Below are 22865 nucleotides of genomic sequence, written 5' to 3' on the forward strand. Positions count from 1 at the left end.
CATGCCGTTCAAAACCCATATGACTTTTGTGGAACACAAAACGAGAAATAATGAAGAAAATATAGCAATTTTTTCATACACGTACACTATCGCTCAAAAGTGTTTTTTTATGTTTTGAAAGAAGTCTCTTATGCTCACCAAGGCAATATTTATTTGGTCAAAAACATAGTTAAAAACAGTAATATTATTACAATTTAAAATAACTTTTTTATTTTAATGTATTTTATGTCTGTGAATTTTTTTATTTTTTTTTATTTATGTAATTATGTAATTTAATAAATGTACTACAATTAAAGTGTTCATTCATTACTCAAGTCTTTAGTGTCACATGATCTTTCACAAATCATTCTAATATGCTGGTTTGTTGTTCAAGAAACATTTATTATTAGTAGTAATGATGAAAACAGCTACTTAATATTTTAGTGAAAACTGTGATACATCAGTATTTTTTTCAGAATACATGAATTTCAGGAGAGTTCAAAAGAACAGCATTTATTTGAAATATATATGATATATGTACAGTGTTGTTATACATAATACTGTTAATACTTTTATACTGAAATTTATACTACACTTAAAACTTAAATTATTTGAATTATTTATATTATTTTACTAATATTAATACTAAATATATAAACAGTGATATAAATATCAATATTAATCACTTATTTAAAAAAAAATACTGACCCAATGGTAGTGTATATAGTAAAAGAAAATAGGGATCAGGTGTTGTCAAGCTCCAAAATTGTGAAAAAATATCATGAAAGTTTCAAAAAAGTAGTCCGTACAACTAATGCATTCTAAGTTTTCCGAAGCTACTAGATAGTTTTGTAATGAACAGATCGAAATTAAGTTGTTATTCACATATTCTTCACTTCCACTGCAGTTCTCATGTCTTATTCACACTTTCGCACTCAAAATTGCTGCACTGTGATTGGTCACCTGGCAACCAACGACAACACTGCATTCATGATACCAAACCTGACATGTTGCGTACAAAGTTGCCATATTTAAATACATGCAGACAGCAGAAGGCTTTTCTTTTTTTTTGGTGAAAAATGACAGTGATTTCATTTTCGGGGTGAACTATCACTTTAAATGTCTGAGAACGTTGGCAGGAAGCAGAAACAACATAACAAGATGATGAATTGATACAAGAATATAGTTCCTTTAATAATCCAAAGTGAAATTAGTTTTGGACCCAAAACAGCACGGCTTTGTCCCATAAAGAACTATTAAAACACTCTTGCGTAACTATATCCTAAAGATGTATTAGACACAATGACAGTGACAAAAGAGCCAATCTTGCTGCCAAACACCAAGAGAATATGCCCAAAACTCAAAGTTTAGGCTAAGCAACGTATTGTAGGTCACCTTGATGGAAGGGAGTCCTAGCTGCCTATGTGGATCTCGGGGCCCGGGGACAGTTGCGCTAATGGAGACAGATCCAGGACACAAGGCAGAAGAGAAGGAAGCTTTTTTTAGACAAGACAGAAAGGAAATAGAACAGGTAGCTCACCCTTGGAATCCTGCAACTTTTCACTTTCCCTCAAGAGTCTGAGAATGGCGTCTTTTGTGCTTCATAGAAAAACAATAAGTTTTGAATGGCAAGACGGCGAATAAATAATACCAGAATTTTCACTCTGAGAAACTATTCCTTTAAGACAAAGTTATTTTTATAATAACTGCTGCCTCTAATACAATGAGAGAGAAATGTAGTGTGACATGCCATTGTGTGGATGCAAAAACAGAAGCAGAAATAGCATAATCTCATTCAGGCAGCAGCATCCATGTTAAGCTATAATGGTCTTGATACGGGAAAGAATCAGAATGCCACAGGCTCGGGCCTGATAAGCAAACAACATCCTCGCTGGTGGCTTATAAGCCATCAACCCAGCACTGTAAATCTGTTTACAAGTACAGTAATCTCACTAGCATTATAAAACACTGTGACTGGGCCTACCAGTGATATTGGAAGTCGTTCGCAAGCTGATAGAGGGTGACAACTATTAATTTCCCACTTTGTGCAGTATTCATGAAATTCAAAAGAAAAACAAGTTCCTAAACACCCCAGTAAAAACTAATTAAATGGTAAGCTGATTGCAATGACTTTCTTGTGCCAAGTTAATGGACCATGTGCACTGGCAGTGAATTGAGAGATTCCATGAGCCCTCTGTGCAAGCACAGGCTGGAGATAATGGAAAGCAGTAAAGTTTTAAAATGCTTCAGCTGGGAAACATCCAACAGGCAGCACCTCCCGCCATTTGTAAAATTACAATCTCAAAAATAACATAAAGATAACCTCAAACGTGCTTCAAAGTATTTTTTAGATTAATTTGAGGTAGGAAGTGCATCTTAAGGTCAACATGAAATCAAAATTGACCCTATTTACTAATAAGAACTGTCAGCAAAGATGTCTTGCAATTGGAGCTAGAAATTTGTTCCTCACAATTCATTAATTCCTCTCTAGCTGCCAATATTACGTCACTGACCTTACATCACTCCCATTTATTATTAAACTTGAGCCTGTGCAAGGTACTATGTTACTTCATAGGATAATGCAATCAAGTGTTTGCCATTTCAGCTTATGATGTTAACGTTATCTAATGTTGCTCTGCAAGTATAATATTTTGTCTCTCATAAAATAGCAGTGCATGTGCCCAGTGTGAGATATTGTCTCTTAGTGATAAATCAATGTTTTTTCATTTAGTGTTGCACTTATTCTCATTCAAATGTATATGAGTGGTCCGTCTCTTCCCCTTAAAGGGATAGTTCACCCAAAAATGAATATTCTGTCATTAATTACTCACCCTCATGTCATTCCAAACCCACAGACCAATTTGGTGTTTGCAAACAGTGATGACGTTTTTTTGTGGGCGGAGCCTATTTGGAGGCAGAAAATGGCAGTCTATGGAAACCATGAAATAAAAGAATTAAAGGTAAATTTGAGTTTATATTTCAAAATTCTGATTTTTTTCTCGCAATTCCGAGATTAAATGCCCAACTCGTCATTCTCTCTTTTAAGTTTATATCCCACACTTCTGGCTTTTTTGAATGGACAAACTCGCTATTGTTGAGTAAAAATACGAGATATAAAGTTGCATTTGCAAGAAAAAAAGTCAGAATTGTGAGACAAAATAGGTAAATATAAAATGTTATAGGTTTAAATACAGTATTTCATGCTGTAACTGTAGGGCTAATATAATATGTTCCCTATGAATTGCATATGTGAATATTATGCAGACCAATTGAGAGTAATCATAGCAGGTTTCATTCATTAGCCTGTCCGTTTAAACGTCTGCATTTAGCTTCAAATGGCGTTTTTGATGACAGTATTCTATAAAAATTATTTGCATTCCGATTCTGACATCCAAAGGCACAACAATACATTTTATCTCTTATTCCGTGGATTTTCCCCGTTTCCCTCCACTTGTTACCAGTGTTTTTCTGCCACCACAATGCGTGCGCAGCTGCGAGTGACGTAACTGTGACGTCTACACCAAATTGGTCTATAAGACCTTCATTCATCTTCAGAACACAAATTAAGATATTTTGATGAAATCTACTACCAGAATGCTTTTTGTGCACAAAGAAAACAAAAATAATGACTTTATTCAACAATTTCTTCTCTTCCTTGTCAGTCTTCAACCCGCATTCACAACAGTACCACGACGCAAAAAAGTATTCTTTCTAACTTAATAAAATTACAGTTGAACCACTGATGTCACATGGACTATTTTAACAATGTCTTACTACCTTTCTGGGCCTTGAATGTGTCAGTTGCGTTGCTGTCTATGCAGGGTCAGAAAGCTCTCAGATTTCATCAAAAATATCTTAGTTTGTCTTCTGAAGATGATCAAAGCTCTTATGGATTTGGAACATGAGGGTGAGTAATTAATAACAGAATTTTCATTTTTGGGTGAACTATCCCTTTAAGGTTTATTTTTCTGCATTCTTTCTATGTTTGTCACACATATAGCCTAAAAAAGTTGACTTAACTTAAAAAAATTTAGGAAACCTGTTGCCTTAAAATTTTTAAGTAAATGATAATTAAAAAAAATATGTTAATTGAATTGTCAAGTTCACTTAACTTTTTTTTTTTAATTATTATGTACTTAATAATTTTAAGGCAACAGGTTTCCTAAAATTTTTTAAGTTAAGTCAACTTTCACTTTTTACAGTGATATGGATTGTACTTATATAGTCAAGTGATCAAGATTCTAAAATGAATCTAGAATCTAAAATGTATGCCATAGTTCTAATGTTTTTTTTTCCACTTCTGAAATACTTTCTCCATAACACACACAAAAAAAAATGTACACCTATCACAACTGAACATCAAACCTTACTGTAAGCGAAATACTGGCCAGCAATCAAAGGCAGTCTAATTAGGATCCCACGTGTGACACAATAAGACTACGACCCAAGTAACGGATTAAAGAACGAAGCACTGCATGTGAAATCTCCATTTGTAGGGTCTTATACAAAAAAAAGTAATCCCTTCTGACTCTCCGCATTAAACTGACTTAGACAGTACAGACTCATGTGGTCACAGGCCTACACATGGGAAAATGGAAATGTCTTGTTCTTTATTGTGCTGAGGCTGATACAAGAGGGCAATGCCAAAGGAGAACCTCTCATCTTAAGGTAGCAGAAAAGGAAATGAAAGCTTCAAAAATACAGCTGAATATACTGTACACCGCCAGAAACACCTTGACATAGGCTAGTTAGTATAATATATGTTATAATATAATAAGACATTTTCCACTAATTCCTTTTCAACAGTTGGTCAGTGAAAGGCTCTTCACCTTTAGAAAATGCTGAATATCATTTTCAGGAGGTCAAACTGTTTTGTTTTGAGTTATCAAAATGTGTGAAATGGCTACAGTTTAAACGCACGATTTTCTAGAAATAATTTTAAAAAAATCATGACATTAAAATAAAAGAAAAGAAAACAAGAATAAAACAACTCAGATTTATGCTACTGTCAGACCAAATGGTTGGTTTGTAAACATACAAAATATTTATCATAAATTAAAGAAAAATATTTAATTAATTAATGAAATACAAATTAATACAGATCATTTCAGCATTGTTGTATGAGTACGTACATATGTGTCAGCAAGAATTCAACTAGCAAGCACTGACTGAGATGCTCTTAAACATAACCACATCCTGCCACACAAAGTCTGGGTACTTCATCTAGAAAGTTTAAATTGTTGAATTAAAAGGTGTTTAAATTAAGTGCTTTATATCATTAAAGTCCACAGGCGGCAGCAGCCCATGCATGGATTTATCACATCATATATTATTTCTTAGGCACATTTAACACTGACCTACTTATTTCTGATTGCTTCAGTATTAGAGAAGCGAAAAAGTACAAGGCTACTTCAAGTGGAGCTTCATTTAACAAGCTACACACTCACCTACAAAGAGATAAAATGTTTTACAATGCTACTGAAGTAAAGGCTCACTTCAGTCAAGCAGTGCATTATAGAAATATCTAACTTTAATGCTTGCAGTAAAAAATGAAGATGAAAATACTAAGCAGGAATGGACATTTTCACAGCAAGCTTATTAAAAAGGATCCATGAGTGGAACAGCATGCATAAAAATGCTTTCTTTCTTCACCAAAACATTGCATTCGTGTATAAAATCTGTTCTGAATGTTTTCCAGTACAACGGCAAACTTCAAACAAGCAAGCATGCAATATGTACATCTTAAGTAATGACATTCTTACATCAAGATGTTCCAAGTGACACACCACACGTTCATTTAGAGAAACAGTCAGCAACAGCTGAAATTGTGACATGGAGTCAATGCAAAATATTTGAGAGCAATATTGTTTGTGATTATTAGTAAGAAGAACTTACTTCATTTAAAGAGAAGCTGATCTAAAGAAGTCATAATGGAATGAACGAAAATGAATAAAAAGAGAGTGCTCACAGCGAAATCCACATCTCCTAACAGAAATTGAATAAAAGCCCTCAGGTGCAGCCCAAATTCAGCACAGAAATGGCTCAGCAGCACCATCCATTCATACTTAAAAACTAACAGAAACCATCTTTGAATACTTCTTTTATAAGATCTCAATTGTATAGTGCTCTGTCAAGTCGCCAAGAGCTAATGCACTTATCAAAGCAGAGGGAATCAATCATCTTTATAAGTCAAATTTGATTATTACAATAGAGTGACAACATCCTGCCAGTCCAAAGAGGTTTTTAGGCAAAAGTAATAAATTCACGTATCTTTATGTGCTTAAATAATGCTTTTGTGTGTCTATCAGCAGACTGTTTACTCTGTACATGACATTATGATTCTGATGAGGCCCTATGGGCTTTCTTTTCTGCATGAGAGACTGCTGGGTTTCTCTAATCTCAGAGAATGTTACGCTGTAAGAATGTTAAATAGTTGTTGGTTTTAAAAAAAAAATTGAACTGCAAAATCAGCACATGCCGCATGGCAAAGACCAGCCTAAAGTGCACATACGGCAACTAATCTGCTTTATTATATTGTGGCTCTTAAACCATTTTAACACTGGTGATATACAGTGTTCTTTCAAATATTTGTTAAATTTACCTGACTTCACCTTACTGCTGCTAATGGAAACAGCTAATAAATGACACAGTTTAAAGGATTATTTACATATATATGCTCTGCAGTACAATACAATACAGCTTGAACAGGTATCTGATGGTTTTACATAAACTGTTTTTAAACACGCAACTACAAATCAGCTTGCAGCAGAGTGCAGGGGTGAAACATTATCTCTGTTTGTACTGTTTGCACCTGTGCTCTTCTAATGCAAATGCTCTTCAATTCCTCTTAATCACATCTGGCTGGTCCCAATGTGACAATATGAACTGTAAAAAATGTTTTGTCTGGTAACGTAAATAGGAACAATTGTAAATGAACTGTTTATGGTAAATATGCACTATACACTTTTAACCACTCTATTGCCATTTGTGGTAACCAAATTTTACTTTGGTTAAATAAACACCAAACACAGTCTTTATTCTAAACCTCAGAAGACTAGTATAATTAAAATGTGAGGGGAAAAAAGAGTTGCGTCATGTCCTTAGACATACTGGTAATAGGGTGAACTGTGTTTCTTTTTTGTAACTGCCTACAGGCCCATGAATGGCTTCTGACAATGTTGCATGAAACCTCAAACAAAACATTAAAGATTCAAAGAACTGACTCAATGGGGGCAAGTATAAAGCCCATTTAGCTAATTAAGTCTATTACCATAAAAATTCACTATTACGGAAATCATAAAGGAGTGACAGGGTCAATTTGAGGAATATAATAAAAGGAAATTACAATTTGAGTTTTCTAAGGACATCTAGCTCCTGAGTACATGGAAACTACATTAAAAAAACAGACCTGCATTGACTGAACTTATCTTATAAAGCCACTTCTATGCTTGATGTAATGGTAGCCTAAGGCTGGGAAAATAGTCTTCATTGTAAGAAACCTTCAGAAAACAGAACAGGACACAACTGCGTACAGACCAATGTACTGTAATGTACCTTAACAGCAAATGGAAGCAGTGGGCTTCACTGGGCAAAACTCTGGGCAAAATGAAGGAAAGCATTAGTCTTACTTGTGTTGCACTAGCATACAAAGAGAAAAACTTCTAAGGTTAGTAACATTACATAACATTTTGAGTCTTGTATTCTGTCAAAATCAGACATCACACATCAGTATCATGACATATTCCAGAAATACAGAGACAATCATGCAGCTTGAGACAGGTTATCCACACACAAACAGAAGAAAAATTGTAAATATATATATATATATATATATATATATATTATTAGGCAGGTTATACACTCACTGCAAACCATGATTATCATAATTAACTTAAAACTATTAATAATTTAAATACAATGAAATGTTAACTGAAATAATAAAAAAAAAACAAAAAAAAACTTTCAGCTAATAATTCTAAAAATAATTTTAGCTAGTTGCCAAGGCAACATTTCTCATTCTCATTTTGTTTAGCTTGATGTAAAATTAAATTGACTAAAACCTATACAGACTTATTTAACAATAAATCAATCAATAAATAAATAAAAAAGCATAACATAAAAAGTGTCTTAAATGTACTTAAATAGCACTGCTGCAAACTCTTAATGGGTTTAATCATTTACTCAAAACATTTTTAGAAATTCATATTTGTTTAGTTTATAATTTCATTAAAAATAATTTTATAAAATAATTTTAATTGATTGTCCCCAAATAAATTTGAATGCACATAAAACTGCACCTTTATAAAATATTTGCATGAGAGAAATGGATTGAATTTAACATGGCCCAAGTGAACCACCAACAATACTCAAAAGAGCTAAAACCTATTTTAATTTTTAATAACAACTTCTGCATGTCCCCATAAGCTCCCATCCTTTGATCAAGCATACATAATTAAATAATTCAAGCACAGGGGCTTGTGAGTATTCCCCCCAGCCTCAATTTTGTAAGTTATTAACACTTAAAATTCTAATTTCATGGATTCTGAGTCCAAATTTGAGTTCATCCAAAATGTGACTTCGACATGTCAAATAATGTTACTACTTGATTGTTTTTTTAATGACAACACAGCTTGGCAGAATCTTTACAACAACTAACAGAATGTGTGAAATCATGCTCCTTTTTCAAATTCCTGTCACAGTAGCAACTGATGAGATCTATTCACAAGACAGACCATACTCAGCAGGTACAAGGCCCAATTCAGACACATAAACCCAGCTGCAGCGCAAGCTGGTCCTATTCTGCTGATTGGACTATTTGTCTATAGAAGATAGCTGCACTGAAGGCATCTTGCCTGGAAAAAACAGAAATCATCTTTTTTTTATACATATACGCAGACAGTGGTTGGCATTTGGCAGCAGGACAGTCCGTATCAGTGCACTTGGTGACAGCCTCATTCCCCCTGCTCTCTCCAAGCTCCTGGAACAGATCCAGCAGGCCGTCCAACTCCCTCCCCTGCTAGTGGAGGGCTATTTATCTCCTGACAGCCACAAGGCCCATCATACAAACATCTCTCCACCGGCCATGCCACTCAGCTTTTGTTCAGCCGTCACATTGGCTATGGTCCTGTTTCTCTGGCAGAATGAAGCACTGCCACCCCTAATCTGCTTACACCTGTCCAGCAACTTATCTGTGGCACACATACCTTCTCAGAATATGGCAGCTTAGCATGTAAAGGGTAATAGCGTTGTCTTTCTGAGCAGACTGAGAAACTAACACAGCAGCAGCTGTGTTAAAAAATATCTGCTTAAATGTTCCAGGATGATGGACATACTGTAACATTATTGCCAAGGTTAACTAATAAAATAAGTTTTAACAGTAAAGGTTTTGTGACGTATTCTGGATAAAAATGTCAAAAAGGTGAAAATAACGCAGCAGTGTGCCTTAAGAACGATTACTTTAAAACTTCTGGAGCTTTTCAAAAGACATTTTGTTCTTTTTGACAAAACTCACAGTATTCTTTGTAACATTAGACCCTCAAGATATTCACAGAAAGTCTCATCCAGAGTGTAAATTGTGGCAATAATGGAAATTACATGCAGAATGGTATATGAGATATTAATGACTGGTAATAAATGGACTCGTTGGGTTAACTTTTAGTTCCTGAGATAGAGATGAACTGAGTGGTTTAATGAGGTCACTGTATGATGATTTAACGCAGATATGTGAAGAAGAGTTATGCAGTTGATTTTGCAATTCTGGCATCACATTTTTTGTACAGTATAGAAAATGGTGGCAGAATGTCATATCCACATGTTTTGACTGTGAAAATCCCTTGACTACATGGCAAGCTCTAAATCACTCGACTAAATACCAGGCTAGAAAGTTGTGATAAGATGTTTCTAGGTATCATATTTACAAGACTAACTTAACCCGTTCAAGTAAAGCTGCAGTGAATCTGTAAAACATTTTAAAGGGGTTATACTGTAGAACACATTTATTAAAAAGGCAAAGTAAGAGGCAGTTTTGAATTTATTGTCTCTCAAAACTCTAAATACCAACAGACATCACCACAGCACTTTCTTAAACACCTGTTTGTCACTATGCACTGCAACATTGTTCTGAGGTCATTGCATACAATGACAAAGGACTAAATTTGACAAAATCAGCACAATGCAAAATAGTGTGCAAAACAGATTTGTTACAAAGGAAGTTTGTTGTACAATTTATGAGATAATTTTGAATTTGTTCATTAGAAAAGCATCTTGCAATCTCAAAAATACAGTATTTCAGCCCTTCCTGGACTAAGGAGCCTCATCACCTCTTTTAAATTAACTAATTAATTAATTAATTGTATTTATTTTATATATATTTTGAATTTGACATATTTTTATTTATATATTTTAAAAATAGTGTTTAGGGACATACCTCATAATAATCAGCACAGAAACTAATTGTGGTGCTCCATTAATAATCAAAAAATAAAAAATAAATAAATAAAAAATTCTACAATCTACATTCACTTTGTAAGCAGAAAGCAGCACAATTATATGGGGGCCTTACATGCATCTGAATATTACCAGATATTAGATACCAGAGATACACCTCCATTACAATAGCCTATTAGAATTTAAAAAGACTTGGTAAGGTTACTTACACTGAAGCGTTGAGTAATTGTCCATTAGACTATTTCTACAGATTGTTTGGTACTCCAGCAGTAGGCTAATCCCAGAGACACGAGTCACATCACACGACGCTTCGGTCTGTCCTCCGCTCCAGCGTTTCCCTTACATCAATGCAGCACTGAACGGACATAATGCGCTGAGCACTGACAAACTGCTCGACTGATGTCTTACTGAGATCATGCAAAAAAGGAATTATGTTCCAAAGCATTTAGGAATCTGTGTATTGAGCCATGTCCTCCCGTTAATGTGGAGGAATGGAAATTCAAGTTCATTGCCAACGATTAAATCGTGTCTGCTTCTCTCGTTACGCATATTCAATGAAGTCCATAGACGTCTCTGTCATGACAAGTGACATGTCGTGACGGGATAGAGTCTGTAGCTACGGTCCGCACGTTTCTTCTTGCATTCTATCCATCTTGTCCCTTATTTTTGTTTAATGGTTTAAAATCCAGCGCGGTAAAACAGCGCATCCAGTTCCTCAGGCTCGCACGAGCGCAGCGCGAGACTCTGTCCCCGGTACCGGAGAGCAGGATCATCAGTGGGGGTGATCGGAGGAGAGGAGAGAGGAGTGGTCTGAGGGAGAGAGGAGAGGAGGGGGGCAGTATGACGTGACGGTACTCGCAAACGAGAACGACACTATCCACTATCCCGCCCATCTGCTAATTGTTTTTGTTGTTTTTTTAAGATGGAGAAATGTGTCTGTTACTACCATTGCAAAACTTTACCATAATAACTACATAGGCCAAAATATAGGCTATATAACAAGCTAAATAAGCCATTACAACTATTTACATGTGCATACTGTCATTTTTAAAATCAAAGTGCAAGTGATGCTAGTTGTTCTGGACTTCAGAACCTCACCACTTTGGTGGCTGGCCATAATATTTTTGGCAACACTTTATTTTAAGTTCTCTTAACTAGTTGCTAATTAGCATGCATATTAATAGAATAGCCATTTATTAGTAGTAATTAAGCATATTAATGCCTTATTCTACATGACCTTATCCTACATCCCTAATCCTACCCAATACCTAAACTTAACAACTACATTACTAACTATTAATAAGCAGCAAATTAGGTATTTTTTGAGGGAAAAGTCATAGTTAATAGTGAATAAGTGTTCCCTATTCTAAAGTGTTGCCATATTTTTATCTTACAAGCAGAAGCAAAGCAAGCTTTGCACCTTTTTTGCTCCATGTTCAAGTCACTCAGCTTTTAGCTTCCCATATAGGCTATGGACTGCATGATGTGAATGTGCAAAATGAATGACAGGCAAGTGTTTGGCTAAGCAAAAAATATTACCTAGCCACTTTTTATTTTACTCAGGATTGGCGTGATATTTCAGTAGTTATTTCAGAGACAACTTTCAAGGATCGTTTCCATAAAAAAAACTGCTTACACATTCTCGTAGCAATATGCAATTTCTCAATTTTGGACCGCAAAAGGCAACTTGTCAGTTCTCCTTTACAGTATGTTCACAGCACAAGACTGGCAAATTTCAAAATGTAGGCCATTTTAAAGTCATCATGAAATGGAAGTTGTGATCGTCTTGTCTTCCATATTGTGACATACCAAAGTGAAACATATTTTTGAACAATATTTTTATTTTATTTATTTTTTCATCGATTTGTCCATTAATTTTGTTGATTTTGTGAATTCATTGGATGAGTGGATCACTCGTTTTTTACTGCTGTGAGGGGAGAGGTCCCGAAGGAAAAATATTTTGTAATAAAGACTGCAGTATTCCATAACAAAATTACAAAATTTCATTTCATGGTGACTTTAATGTTTGTATACAACCCGAATTCCGGAAATGTTGGGACATTTTATAAATTTGAATAAAATGAAAACTAAACAACTTGCAAATCACATGAGCCAATATTTTATTCACAATAGTGAATTTTTACACTTTTATCCATTAAATGAGCTCATTTCAAATTTGATGCCTGCTACACGTCACTAAAAAGTTGGCACAGGGGCAACAAAGGGCTGAAAAAGCAAGAAATTTTGAAAAGTTTCAGCTGGGAGAACATCTAGCAACTAATTAAGTTAACTGACATCAGGTCTATAACAAGATTAGCTATAAGGGATGTCTTAGAGAGGCAGAGTCGCTCAGAAGTAAAGATGGGCAGAGGCTCTCCAATCTGTGAAAGAGTGCATAAAAAGATTGTGGAATACTTTAAAAACAACGTTCCTCAACGTTAAATTGCAAAGGCTTTGCAAATCTCATCATCTACAGTGCATAACATCACCAAAAGATTCAGAGAAACTGGAGAAATCTCTGTGCGTAAGGGACAAGGCCGAAGACCTTTGTTGGATGCCCGTGGTCTTCGGGCCCTCAGAGGACACTGCATCACTCATCAGCATGATTCTGTCATTGACATTACTAAATGGGCCCAGAAATACTTCTAGAAACCACCGTCGGTAAACACAATCCGCCGTGCCATCTGCAGATGCCAACTAAAGCTCTATCATGCAAAAATGAAGCCATATGTGAACATGGTCCAGAAGCGCCGTCGTGTCCTGTGGGCCAAGGCTCATTTAAAATGGACTGTTTCAAAGTGGAAAAGTGTTCTATGGTCAGACGAGTCCAAATTTGACATTCTTGTTGGAAAGCATCTCTGATGGTATGGGGGTGCATAAGTGCATATGGTATGGGCAGCTTGCATGTTTTGGAAGGCACTATGAATGCTGAAAGGTATATAAAGGTCCAGACGACGTGTATTTCAGCAGGACAATGCAAAACTACGTACTGCAGCTATTACAACAGCATGGCTTCGTATTAGAAGAGTGCAGGTGCTGAATTGGCCTGCCTGCATGGAAACCTATATCAGGCAAGAATGGGACCAAATTCCAACACCAAAACTCCATAAACTCATAACCTCGATGCCCAGATGTCTTCAAACTGTTTTGAAAAGAAGAGGACATGCTACACCATGGTAAACATGCACCCGTCCCTACTATTTTGAGACCCGTTGCAGGCATCAAATTTGAATGCATAAAATTCATTTTGTGCATAAAATTGTAAAATTTCTCAGTTTATCCATTTGTTATGTTATCTATGTTCTATTGTGAATAATGTATTGGCTCATGTGATTTGAAAGTCTTTTTGTTTTCATTTTATTCAAATTTAAAAAACGTCCCAACATTTCCGGAAATCGGGTTGTAAAATCACCCAGCATTAACTTTGTTAACATGCACAGATGCGAATGAATTTGTTTATAAAGCCAATGACCATGTATCATAATCAGATTAATGTATCTACGACCATACACTCTGAATTAAAATGGTAATTAAAAAATTGTTATAATTCCTGGACCTGAGGTGAGCTGACCCTCTGAATAAAACTATGACTGACACCCAAGTCCTTAATTCAGATGCCTAAATCCCTTTATTTTTGTTACACCGAAGTCACCTTTAGGATACAAAGCTGTTAATGTATTTCTAACTTGCACTGTATCTGTCCCATGCACAGACAGTGATGTTTTTCCATCTATATTGTATTTATTATACTTGTATTTATTCCTATGCTGTTCAGTTTATTGTATGTTTGACATAAAGGTCTTCTGCTATTATTAGTAGCTGAAAATGTTATGACCTTCTCCCTTGTTAAATTGTTTATCTGTGGTACAGGGGGATCTATATTTTGTTATTGTCTTATACATCATTTTAATTAATAAGAACAATAATAACATATGTTAATCCAATAAATAAGCAAATTCCCTGTCATTGTGATGATTAGAGTTTGATTATAAATCAACTTCAGTTATTAACTGATAAAACCAAGAAAAAAACAAAAATGTTCATCAGGACCATTACCTTTCCAATTCACCAAAACCACCAAATGACTATTTTTGACAATTACCATTATGTCTAATCCACTCTGCAGCTTTTTTTAGCCAAGAAACCCAAACCAGAGGAGGCTATCTACCAACTTGTAAAACAACCAACCCATTGTTTTTATGTGATGTTTAGGGCTGGGCAAAGCTGAAATCAATGATTCCACAATACTACACTAGAGAGCAATAAAGTAGTAGAGCAGTCAAATAACGGCACACCACTCTCTACAAACAGATGAACAGACAAAATAAGAGAAATTAGCAGAAAATGTGAGAAGAGAAATTAGAAGGGAAAATGTGTGCACCAAGAGGACACCTAACACCCAGTTAGTTACAGTACAACATCCATTTGGACACTTTAGTCTTCCCATTTTCATAGTTATGTTTATTTTATTGAAAATTTACTTTCAGAGATCTGTTTATTCTTAAGGTCTTTGCACACTGAGTCCGAAATTCTCATCCGAAATTTGAGCACGTTAAAAACAACCTCACATCATGTTGTGTCAATCATGTTTACACACTGCCTCCGAAACTTTCATCTGTCATAAAAAAAAAAAAAAAATCGGATCAGGTTCGATTTTCTGTGTTCTCGCATCCGTAGCAAGCATTTTGATAGGAGAGGATGACGAATCTGAAAAAAATACAAATAAAAATACGACAAAACAAGACTCAAATTTCAAATTTCAGTGTGCAATGGCCTTTACTCTGTTACACCTTTGAATGTAGAAACAGTGAGCACATGAATTCTTCCAACCTTTTGGACCTTTCAATGTACACTATGAGTACAGGTCACAATAAAAAGAAAAAACCAGGCGTAGCATTAGTTCTGGCAGGTCACGTTAGTCAAGCTTGCATCAGCTGACCCTCAGCTGATCCTCATCTACCTATAGGATTACGACACCTATCTAAGCATCGATATATAAGGTCCCTCAGTATTATCAGTAGTTTTCGCATTGCTCAATAGCTAATTACCCTCCTCCATCCCCAACTCCTCCTCTGTCAGTCAGGATTCAGCCTTCTGATTCTCCTTTGAATCAGACTAATTCTAAAATGTGTACATAAAATTACTGAACTTTAACGATATCTGCAATACATTTATGTTGGTTCTGTTCTTACCCTGGGGGGTTATCGCTGCTCTAGGCTGCATGGATGCACAGGGAGTTCTTGCCCAGAACAGAACCATACCGCCAATCCAAACTGTATGCTAACTGTCAATCATCTTTGACGATAGTGGAAATGAGAATTTCTGTCATCATTAACCCATATGTGGTTCCAAACCTCTATGAACTTCATTCTTCTGTTGAACATAAAATATATTTTGAAGAACATTCCAGCCCCTTGACTTCAGCTGTATGGACAAAAACATTTCTTCAAATATTTTATTTTATGTTCCACAGAACAAAGAATATCATGCAGTTTTGAAAAAATACGAGGAAGTGTAAATTATGACATAACTTTGACATCTCACTACAGTAACAGAATCGAAAAATATGCTTCAACGTTTGAATGTTCAAAGAAAAAGAAAAGAAAATGTAGCGTCTAAATAAAAAGAAAATGTAGCTTCTAAACTAAGCATGAGACTTGAACATGCTTTAGGCATCCACTATGCAAATGAAGCACCTAACATACAACTTTCTAATGCTCAGATGTAAATAACTTTATATGTCTGTGTAAGCCAGGCTTAAGTTGTACAACGCTGACAACCACTGCAGCAACACTGGGCTAATTTGCATTTTTTGGTTTCATAAAAATTCCCACAAGGATACTCTAGTAGTGACTACTTCATTAAAGATCTGCACAGCCCATCTCTATCTACTGGGGCCCTTTAGTGCTTAGATCAGGATCTTGGCATAGCACCTCAGCGAGAAGCTTTATGTGTTTTAAATACGCTGCTAGCAGAGTCTTCTCGGTTTCACAAGGCTGTCAAATCAGCTAACTGAAGTGAACACTCTGAAGTGACAGTGAAATGTACCTGCTACTGAAACACATTACACACCCAGAGATTTGTCTCTTTATTCTTTCACCTTATTTTACCTAACAGACATTCCTTTGAATGCAGTAGAACAGAACATATCAATAAAATGACACTAAATATGCAAGTTTAGTCAAACACAAGAGAAACCATGAAATATAAATGCATCAATTTATCCACCAGGAGCGGGGATAATGATCTTTTTATATAATTTCATATTCATATTATTTCATTTATATTACTGTGTTACTTTCAATTCATCAAACCAGAATCAAGGCTCCTAAAAATTATATGTAGTTACAATACCGCTAACTTCCAAGGTTGAGAAATGTTATAATGGTTGTAAAACTGAACAAGAAAGCGATTTTTGCCAGTATTAAACTGATCAAACCATTTAAAATAATCAAAATCCCTTATATTAGGAATTCCCTATATGAAACACTAAACGTATCTTTTAGTGATATTGTTGATGTACAATATTTCCATGAAGACTCATTAAAATCAGCAAAGCAGTGCTGTACATTTTTATCAAAGCTATTTGTTATCCTGCTCAGCGTACATATCCAATAATTTCCAGTGATCTTCAATTATGAGCAAGCAGATTATTGTCAGCGGTGAAAAAGAATGTGAACTTTTTTCAGAGTAGCGATTAAAAGAATTCAGACCCATGATAATATATTGATTCTAAGGGATATGATCATAATTAATCCCAACATGGCTATTACCACTACGCTCTTCACTTTCCATTCAAACACTCAGCCTCCTGCTCTCCGCATAGTAAAGTATTTAGTGTTTATTAAGATGATTAACTAGTGAAATAGATTGGGACATATAGAAGAAGATGCACCTATTTTTGTCATTTCTGTTGGGGAAACAAGTAAATTATCCACACTATACATTCAGTTAAAAAATTAATTCGGGATACTTTTGTGGTGCTTTTTGCCCTTTTTGGAGCTTTAGACAGTGTAAGATCTCACTTCAGAGAGGAAACAAAAAATATGGTGTTTTAAGCCAACAGAAATCAGGGTCAAAAGAGAGTTGCTTAGGCCTTACATAAAGCTTTCTTTACCCAAACCATAATAACTTTTACTAGTCACTCTTTTGTTTTGTTTTTTTGTTATTCAGGGTAAAAACCTACAGCTGTGGGTGAAAATTTTCAGTATCTAATTTTAGTAATTTTGTAGCCAAGACTTTTATGTGCCTAAACAGTAGAATTCACAAGAGTCAAAGGTGTGACAGAGATGCACACAAACACGTATCAGTCAGTTGCATAGTGTGTTAGATGACTCATTTCCTCAATAAAGACATGAGCACACACATAACCCTTAAACTACAGTCATTCAACAGGAAAATATGAGCATTTTGTTCTTAACCCTCTATGGTACCGTGTTGCCTCCAGGCAACATACTTTATATTAGGGTTTATTAATAAAACGAGACACCCATTTAATTGATAAATTCTGTCTCAGGGTAGTAGAACGCAAACACTAATCAATGGAAATGCAAAAAAAAGTGGTCACATGACCCACAGGGGTCCATTTTGCTTCCAATTTCAGGACATGTGCACATGTCACATGACTCCCTATTTTCTCCAATGAAAAGTGCATTTATCATCAATTTTCATCCATATAATTGCCTACAAAAAAATCTGAGTCACCTTCATTGGTAAGGTAAGAAGTATTTTCAAAAACTTTACATTATATATCATCAAATGTATTTTAGGAAATTACAAAAAACTTCATGTACCGTAATGGAAACACATGAGGCCATGCAGGCCTGCTGGGTTATAATACAAGTATATGATTTACATTTATGCATTTAGCAGACGCTTTTATCCAAAGCGACTTACATTGCATTCAAGTCACAGTTTTTACATTTTATCAGCTCTTGCTTTCCCTGGGAATCGAACCCATGATCTTGGCGTTGCTAGCACCATGCTCTACTATTTGAGCTACAGGAAAGCCTTTACAAATATGATATTTGTAAGGAAAAGAGTTGGAACTATCTAAATATATTTGCACTGTAAAAAGTGATAAGTTGACTTAACTTTAACAAATTGAGGAAACCCGTTGCCTTAAAATTATTAAGTAAATAATAATAGTAAAAGAAAAGTTAAGTGAACTTGACAATTCAATTAATACAATTTACTTAATAATTTTAAGGCAACAACAGGTTTCCTAAATTTTTTAAGTTAAGTCAACTTATCACTTTTTACAGTGTGCATTGTTGCAAAATTTTGTAATGCATTTGTAAAAATAGTCATTCAGATACTATATCTGCACATATTATGATTTTTCTGTTGAGAGGAATTGCTTCCTCAGCTTTCACAAGCAGGGAGGTGTCATTAGTGAGGAAGGAGATTTTACACGCATGTGCTTGTGTGTGTATGTGCATGCTTGTAAGGATAAGGTTATGCTGATTTTAAATTTTTTACCTTGAAACAACTCTGATTGTAATGTTTTGATACGATAATTGATATTATGGTTTGGTTATACTTGTGATCCACGGTACAATGTTGCTTGAGAGCAACAGCTGGATATGAAATTGCATTTTATTAAATATGAGATATGCAATACATTGAAAATTAGAGAAAACTACCTGTCCAAGTATTTGGTTAAAGAAAATGATGTTAACAATAAATATATTTATTTTTTTATGCATGAAAATGTCAAATGTTTAAATTTTTCCGTTGTGGTACAATGTTGCCTTGAGGCAACAAACATTTAAAAAATAAATAAATAAATAAATAAATAAAAAATTAATGAAAATGTTTATTGATATTGTTATAGTGTCCAATTTTAAGCAGGAAAAACATCACAAATACTTTTTTCCTCGTTGATATCATATTGCGTACTGTAGAGGTTAATGATGACCACAGAGTATTGCTCATGGATTTCCTCTCTCCCTGAACACATACTGTATCTTTTACAGCACTTTCTTTTTTCCGCAGGTATGTCTGGACACTACTTCCCTCTTCCACTCACTAAGGTGAATATACTTTTGTTCGAAAATAAAGGCCCCCTGAGGCTCTTTACTGCTACTCCAAAATGGCTGTCTTCATTGCCCACCATTTCCTTCCAAAAATATCAGATAAAACAGATTGCTTGTGAACAGACATTACAGCTATAACAACTCAATTTCACCTTTCCTTGCTGTCACATAACATCATAATACAGAACAAAAAATAAAGAAAAATAAAGAAGGTGGGAGAAATGCACTCAGCACCCAGTGTGAAACTAAAATGATCCTTTATTTTGTTTATTTTCCAAAATGTTTCAGCTCAGTCAAACACAATTTCTTCATGCTTTCTATGCTTATTCCTCAGCCTGATGTCACTGACAGCAAATGGCATTGGTCCTTGTGTGTCCAAAACGAAATGACATGGGGAAAATTATATAAACGATGACATTCTTAGGTGAAATGTTACATTTAAAGTACAGAAAGAGTTAAAGCCAACAGAAATCAAGGTCAATGTGGAGTTTTACATAAAGCTTGGTCACACTTTATTTTAAGCTCCAATTCTTGTTATTAACAAACCATTAACTACAACTTTTGCCTCAATAAACTACTAATTTGCTGCTTAATATGCTGATTAATAGTTAGTAAGGTAGTTGTTAAGTTTAGGTATTGGGAAGGATTAGGGATGTGGAATATGGTCATGCAGAATATGTGCTTTAAAGTACTAATAAACAGCCAATATATTAATAATAGGTATGCTAATAAGCAACTAGTTAATAGTGAGAATTGGTCCCAATACTAAAATGTTACCAAAAGCTGAACAAACCATGTTAACTTCTACTAGTCAGTCTTTTATCTTTATTAAATATGGAAATTAGTTATGAATTGTCCACAGGTATATACTGTATCTGCACCAGTAGAGTCCTGTATTTCTGCCCATGAGGCAATGTTGTTCTGCTCGAGGTGCAATGCTTTATTTCTGCTTTAGAAACAGGGCTGTACTTTTGCTCTTGCAATATTCCAGCAATAGGAACAGCAGTGTCAAACTGATCTGCTGTCTTTGTGCCAAGGGTGCATTGCTGTTTATCTGCCCTAGGAATACGGCTTTATTTTTGCAAAGAAAACGTTTTTGACTGACGGGCATTGATACTAATAACTTCTAAAGGAAAATCTTTTTCTGTCCATTTTTCTGATTGAAAGCAATATTTTTGATTCACAAAATCAGAACAGAATTCCTCATTTGTGTGGCAGACCTGTGCACATCTAATGATGAAAGGTGCGTCAAAGTAACCTAAAATAGATCCTTTTGCCAACACCTGAGAATACATTGTGATGACATGCCAATTTATCCTATATGCAGGTGTAGATGTGCAGACTCCGAGTTTCCAAAATACACTCATGCACTATCTAATGTTCCATTACTTAGGCTTGATGACAGCATGGCATCATACATCAACGGCCAAGCAGGAGACGCTATACATCTTATTTAATTTAAAAAAAGATAATATTTATACTGTCTATATAAAGCTTCTGAAGCACAATTCTGCGCCTCATCTGAAGCAGGAATCTCATCCCTGCAACACTATTTGTACTTAGCTTCCCTGTGGGCTCTCTGTTGCCATAGCAACCTCCTTCTCTCCATTCTTTCTGGGTGAGAGCTGAGGAGATGGATAAAGTGCCTGAAGAGGAAGTGTAGGACAACAGGATTAGGAACTAGGTCCAGATCCTTCAAAGAGAGCAAAACAATGACAAAAAAGGATGCCAACTTTTGTCAGCTAAGCACATTTTCCACAGAGACAAAGGCACCTACTGACCAAAAATGGCTGAATTACAGTAGACATTCAGTGTAACATATTTGTATGACCAAACACAAAATAGTAAGATTGTGAAATGTTATTGCAATTTAAAATGTGATTTATTCTTGTAATGGTAAATGTGAATTGTCACATGATCCTTCAGAAATCATTCAGAAATCAACTCAAGAAACATTTATTTTTATTAGCAATGTTGAAAACATTATTGTGCTGCTAAATCATTTTGTGAAAACTGTAATACACTACCATTCAAAAGTTTGGAGTGAGATTAAAAAAAGGATGCATTAAACTGATCAAACATGACAGATGGATAGAAATATGTGTATCACGGTTTCCGCAAAAATATGAATCAGTTCTCCACTGCTGACCTGGACGCTTCAACTGTTTTCAACACTGATAATAATAAGAAATGTTGAGCATCGAATCAGCATTTCTGAAGAATCATGAGACACTGAAGACTGGAGCTTTGCCATCACAGGAGTAAATTATATTTTAAAATATATACTTAAATATTATCTTAAATTTTTTGATCAAATAAATGCGGCCTTGGTAAGCACAAAATTCAAAAACATTAAAAATCGACCCCCAGTGTGTGTATATTAGGACAAAATTTTAATTTCTAGTTTTGTAAAAAATTGTTGTACTCCTGGATTACTTGCCTAATATCACACATTATATAGAGCGGGTAAATTTAACTCTTTTCCAGCAAGATATCATCATGTATCATATCGTCATATTTTTTGGCCTATTTTCTCTTTTATTTATTTTCTTTTTTAGGGACATTAATATATTACACAAGACACAGATGCACTTTGAAGCTAACGTTGTGATTTGTCCCCTCAGGTGGGGCTAGTTTCTGGGATAATGTTAACATACTAGTTGAACAGATGCATATTTGTGTCAGATCAGCTTGTGTAACAGATGGCATGAATATAACATGGAATCCTGAGGCCCAAAGCAAGAGTTACACAGCGATATAATTCACCTTTACGGAACTGAATTGGACTATTGCATGGGGCCAAATGGATATGAATGCAAACAAATGTTTTGTGCACACCACATATCTCTGCTAATCTCAGCTGTCTGAGGCAGACTGGTTAATCACTTGTCTGCCTGGCAGGGCAATTCTATTTGGCAAATCAATGCTTAAAGTATTCCAAGAACTGTCTCTGGGGTGCTCCAAGTCACTGTCTTCCCTTCTCCTTTGTTATTGTTTAATTATTAGACAGAATTCATTCCAGTCAGGCAACAGGATTAGCCTTTCAAGCCCACTGCCTGTCAAACTAAACATCTGATCTGATTTTTTTGGATGAGAGTTAAGGATGTACCAGAAGCCTTTTGAAAGGCATGAATAACGATGGAACATTTTACCGAAAAAAGAAAGCACAAGGATAAAGCAATAATGAACACTCTGAAATATCTAAATAATAAATTCAAATTGGATGGCCCCATTGTAGGGTACTTTTATGGTGCCCAGAAAAAACTAAATTGTTAAGAGTTTTTTTTAAATATTTTTTTAAATAATGTTAATGTTTTAAAGCTTTTGAGCAAGATATATACAATAATGCGCTTCTGTGGCTCAGGCTGCACACAGTAGTGGAGTTGCATTCATGTTTTATTA

General features: G+C 35.1%; 1 protein-coding gene across 14 annotated transcripts in view; it reads right to left on the reverse strand.

Annotated features, from left to right (window-relative positions):
* lrrc7 (leucine rich repeat containing 7) overlaps positions 1-22865 on the reverse strand; it is a 138738-nt gene that overhangs the window by 49123 nt on the left and 66750 nt on the right. For 11 of the 14 annotated variants that reach the window (XM_058779929.1, XM_058779940.1, XM_058779928.1 and 8 more), the window contains exon 1: positions 10635-11179. The exons of the other annotated variants lie outside the window; for them this stretch is intronic. In XM_058779929.1, coding sequence (XP_058635912.1) covers positions 10635-10659 — 25 coding nt within the window. In that variant the 5' untranslated portion in view covers positions 10660-11179. Of the gene's footprint in view, positions 1-10634; positions 11180-22865 lie in introns of those variants that run through there. 14 annotated transcript variants of the gene reach the window in all.

Source organism: Onychostoma macrolepis, chromosome 06, assembly GCF_012432095.1.
Source record: "Onychostoma macrolepis isolate SWU-2019 chromosome 06, ASM1243209v1, whole genome shotgun sequence".
NCBI lineage: Eukaryota > Metazoa > Chordata > Actinopteri > Cypriniformes > Cyprinidae > Onychostoma > Onychostoma macrolepis.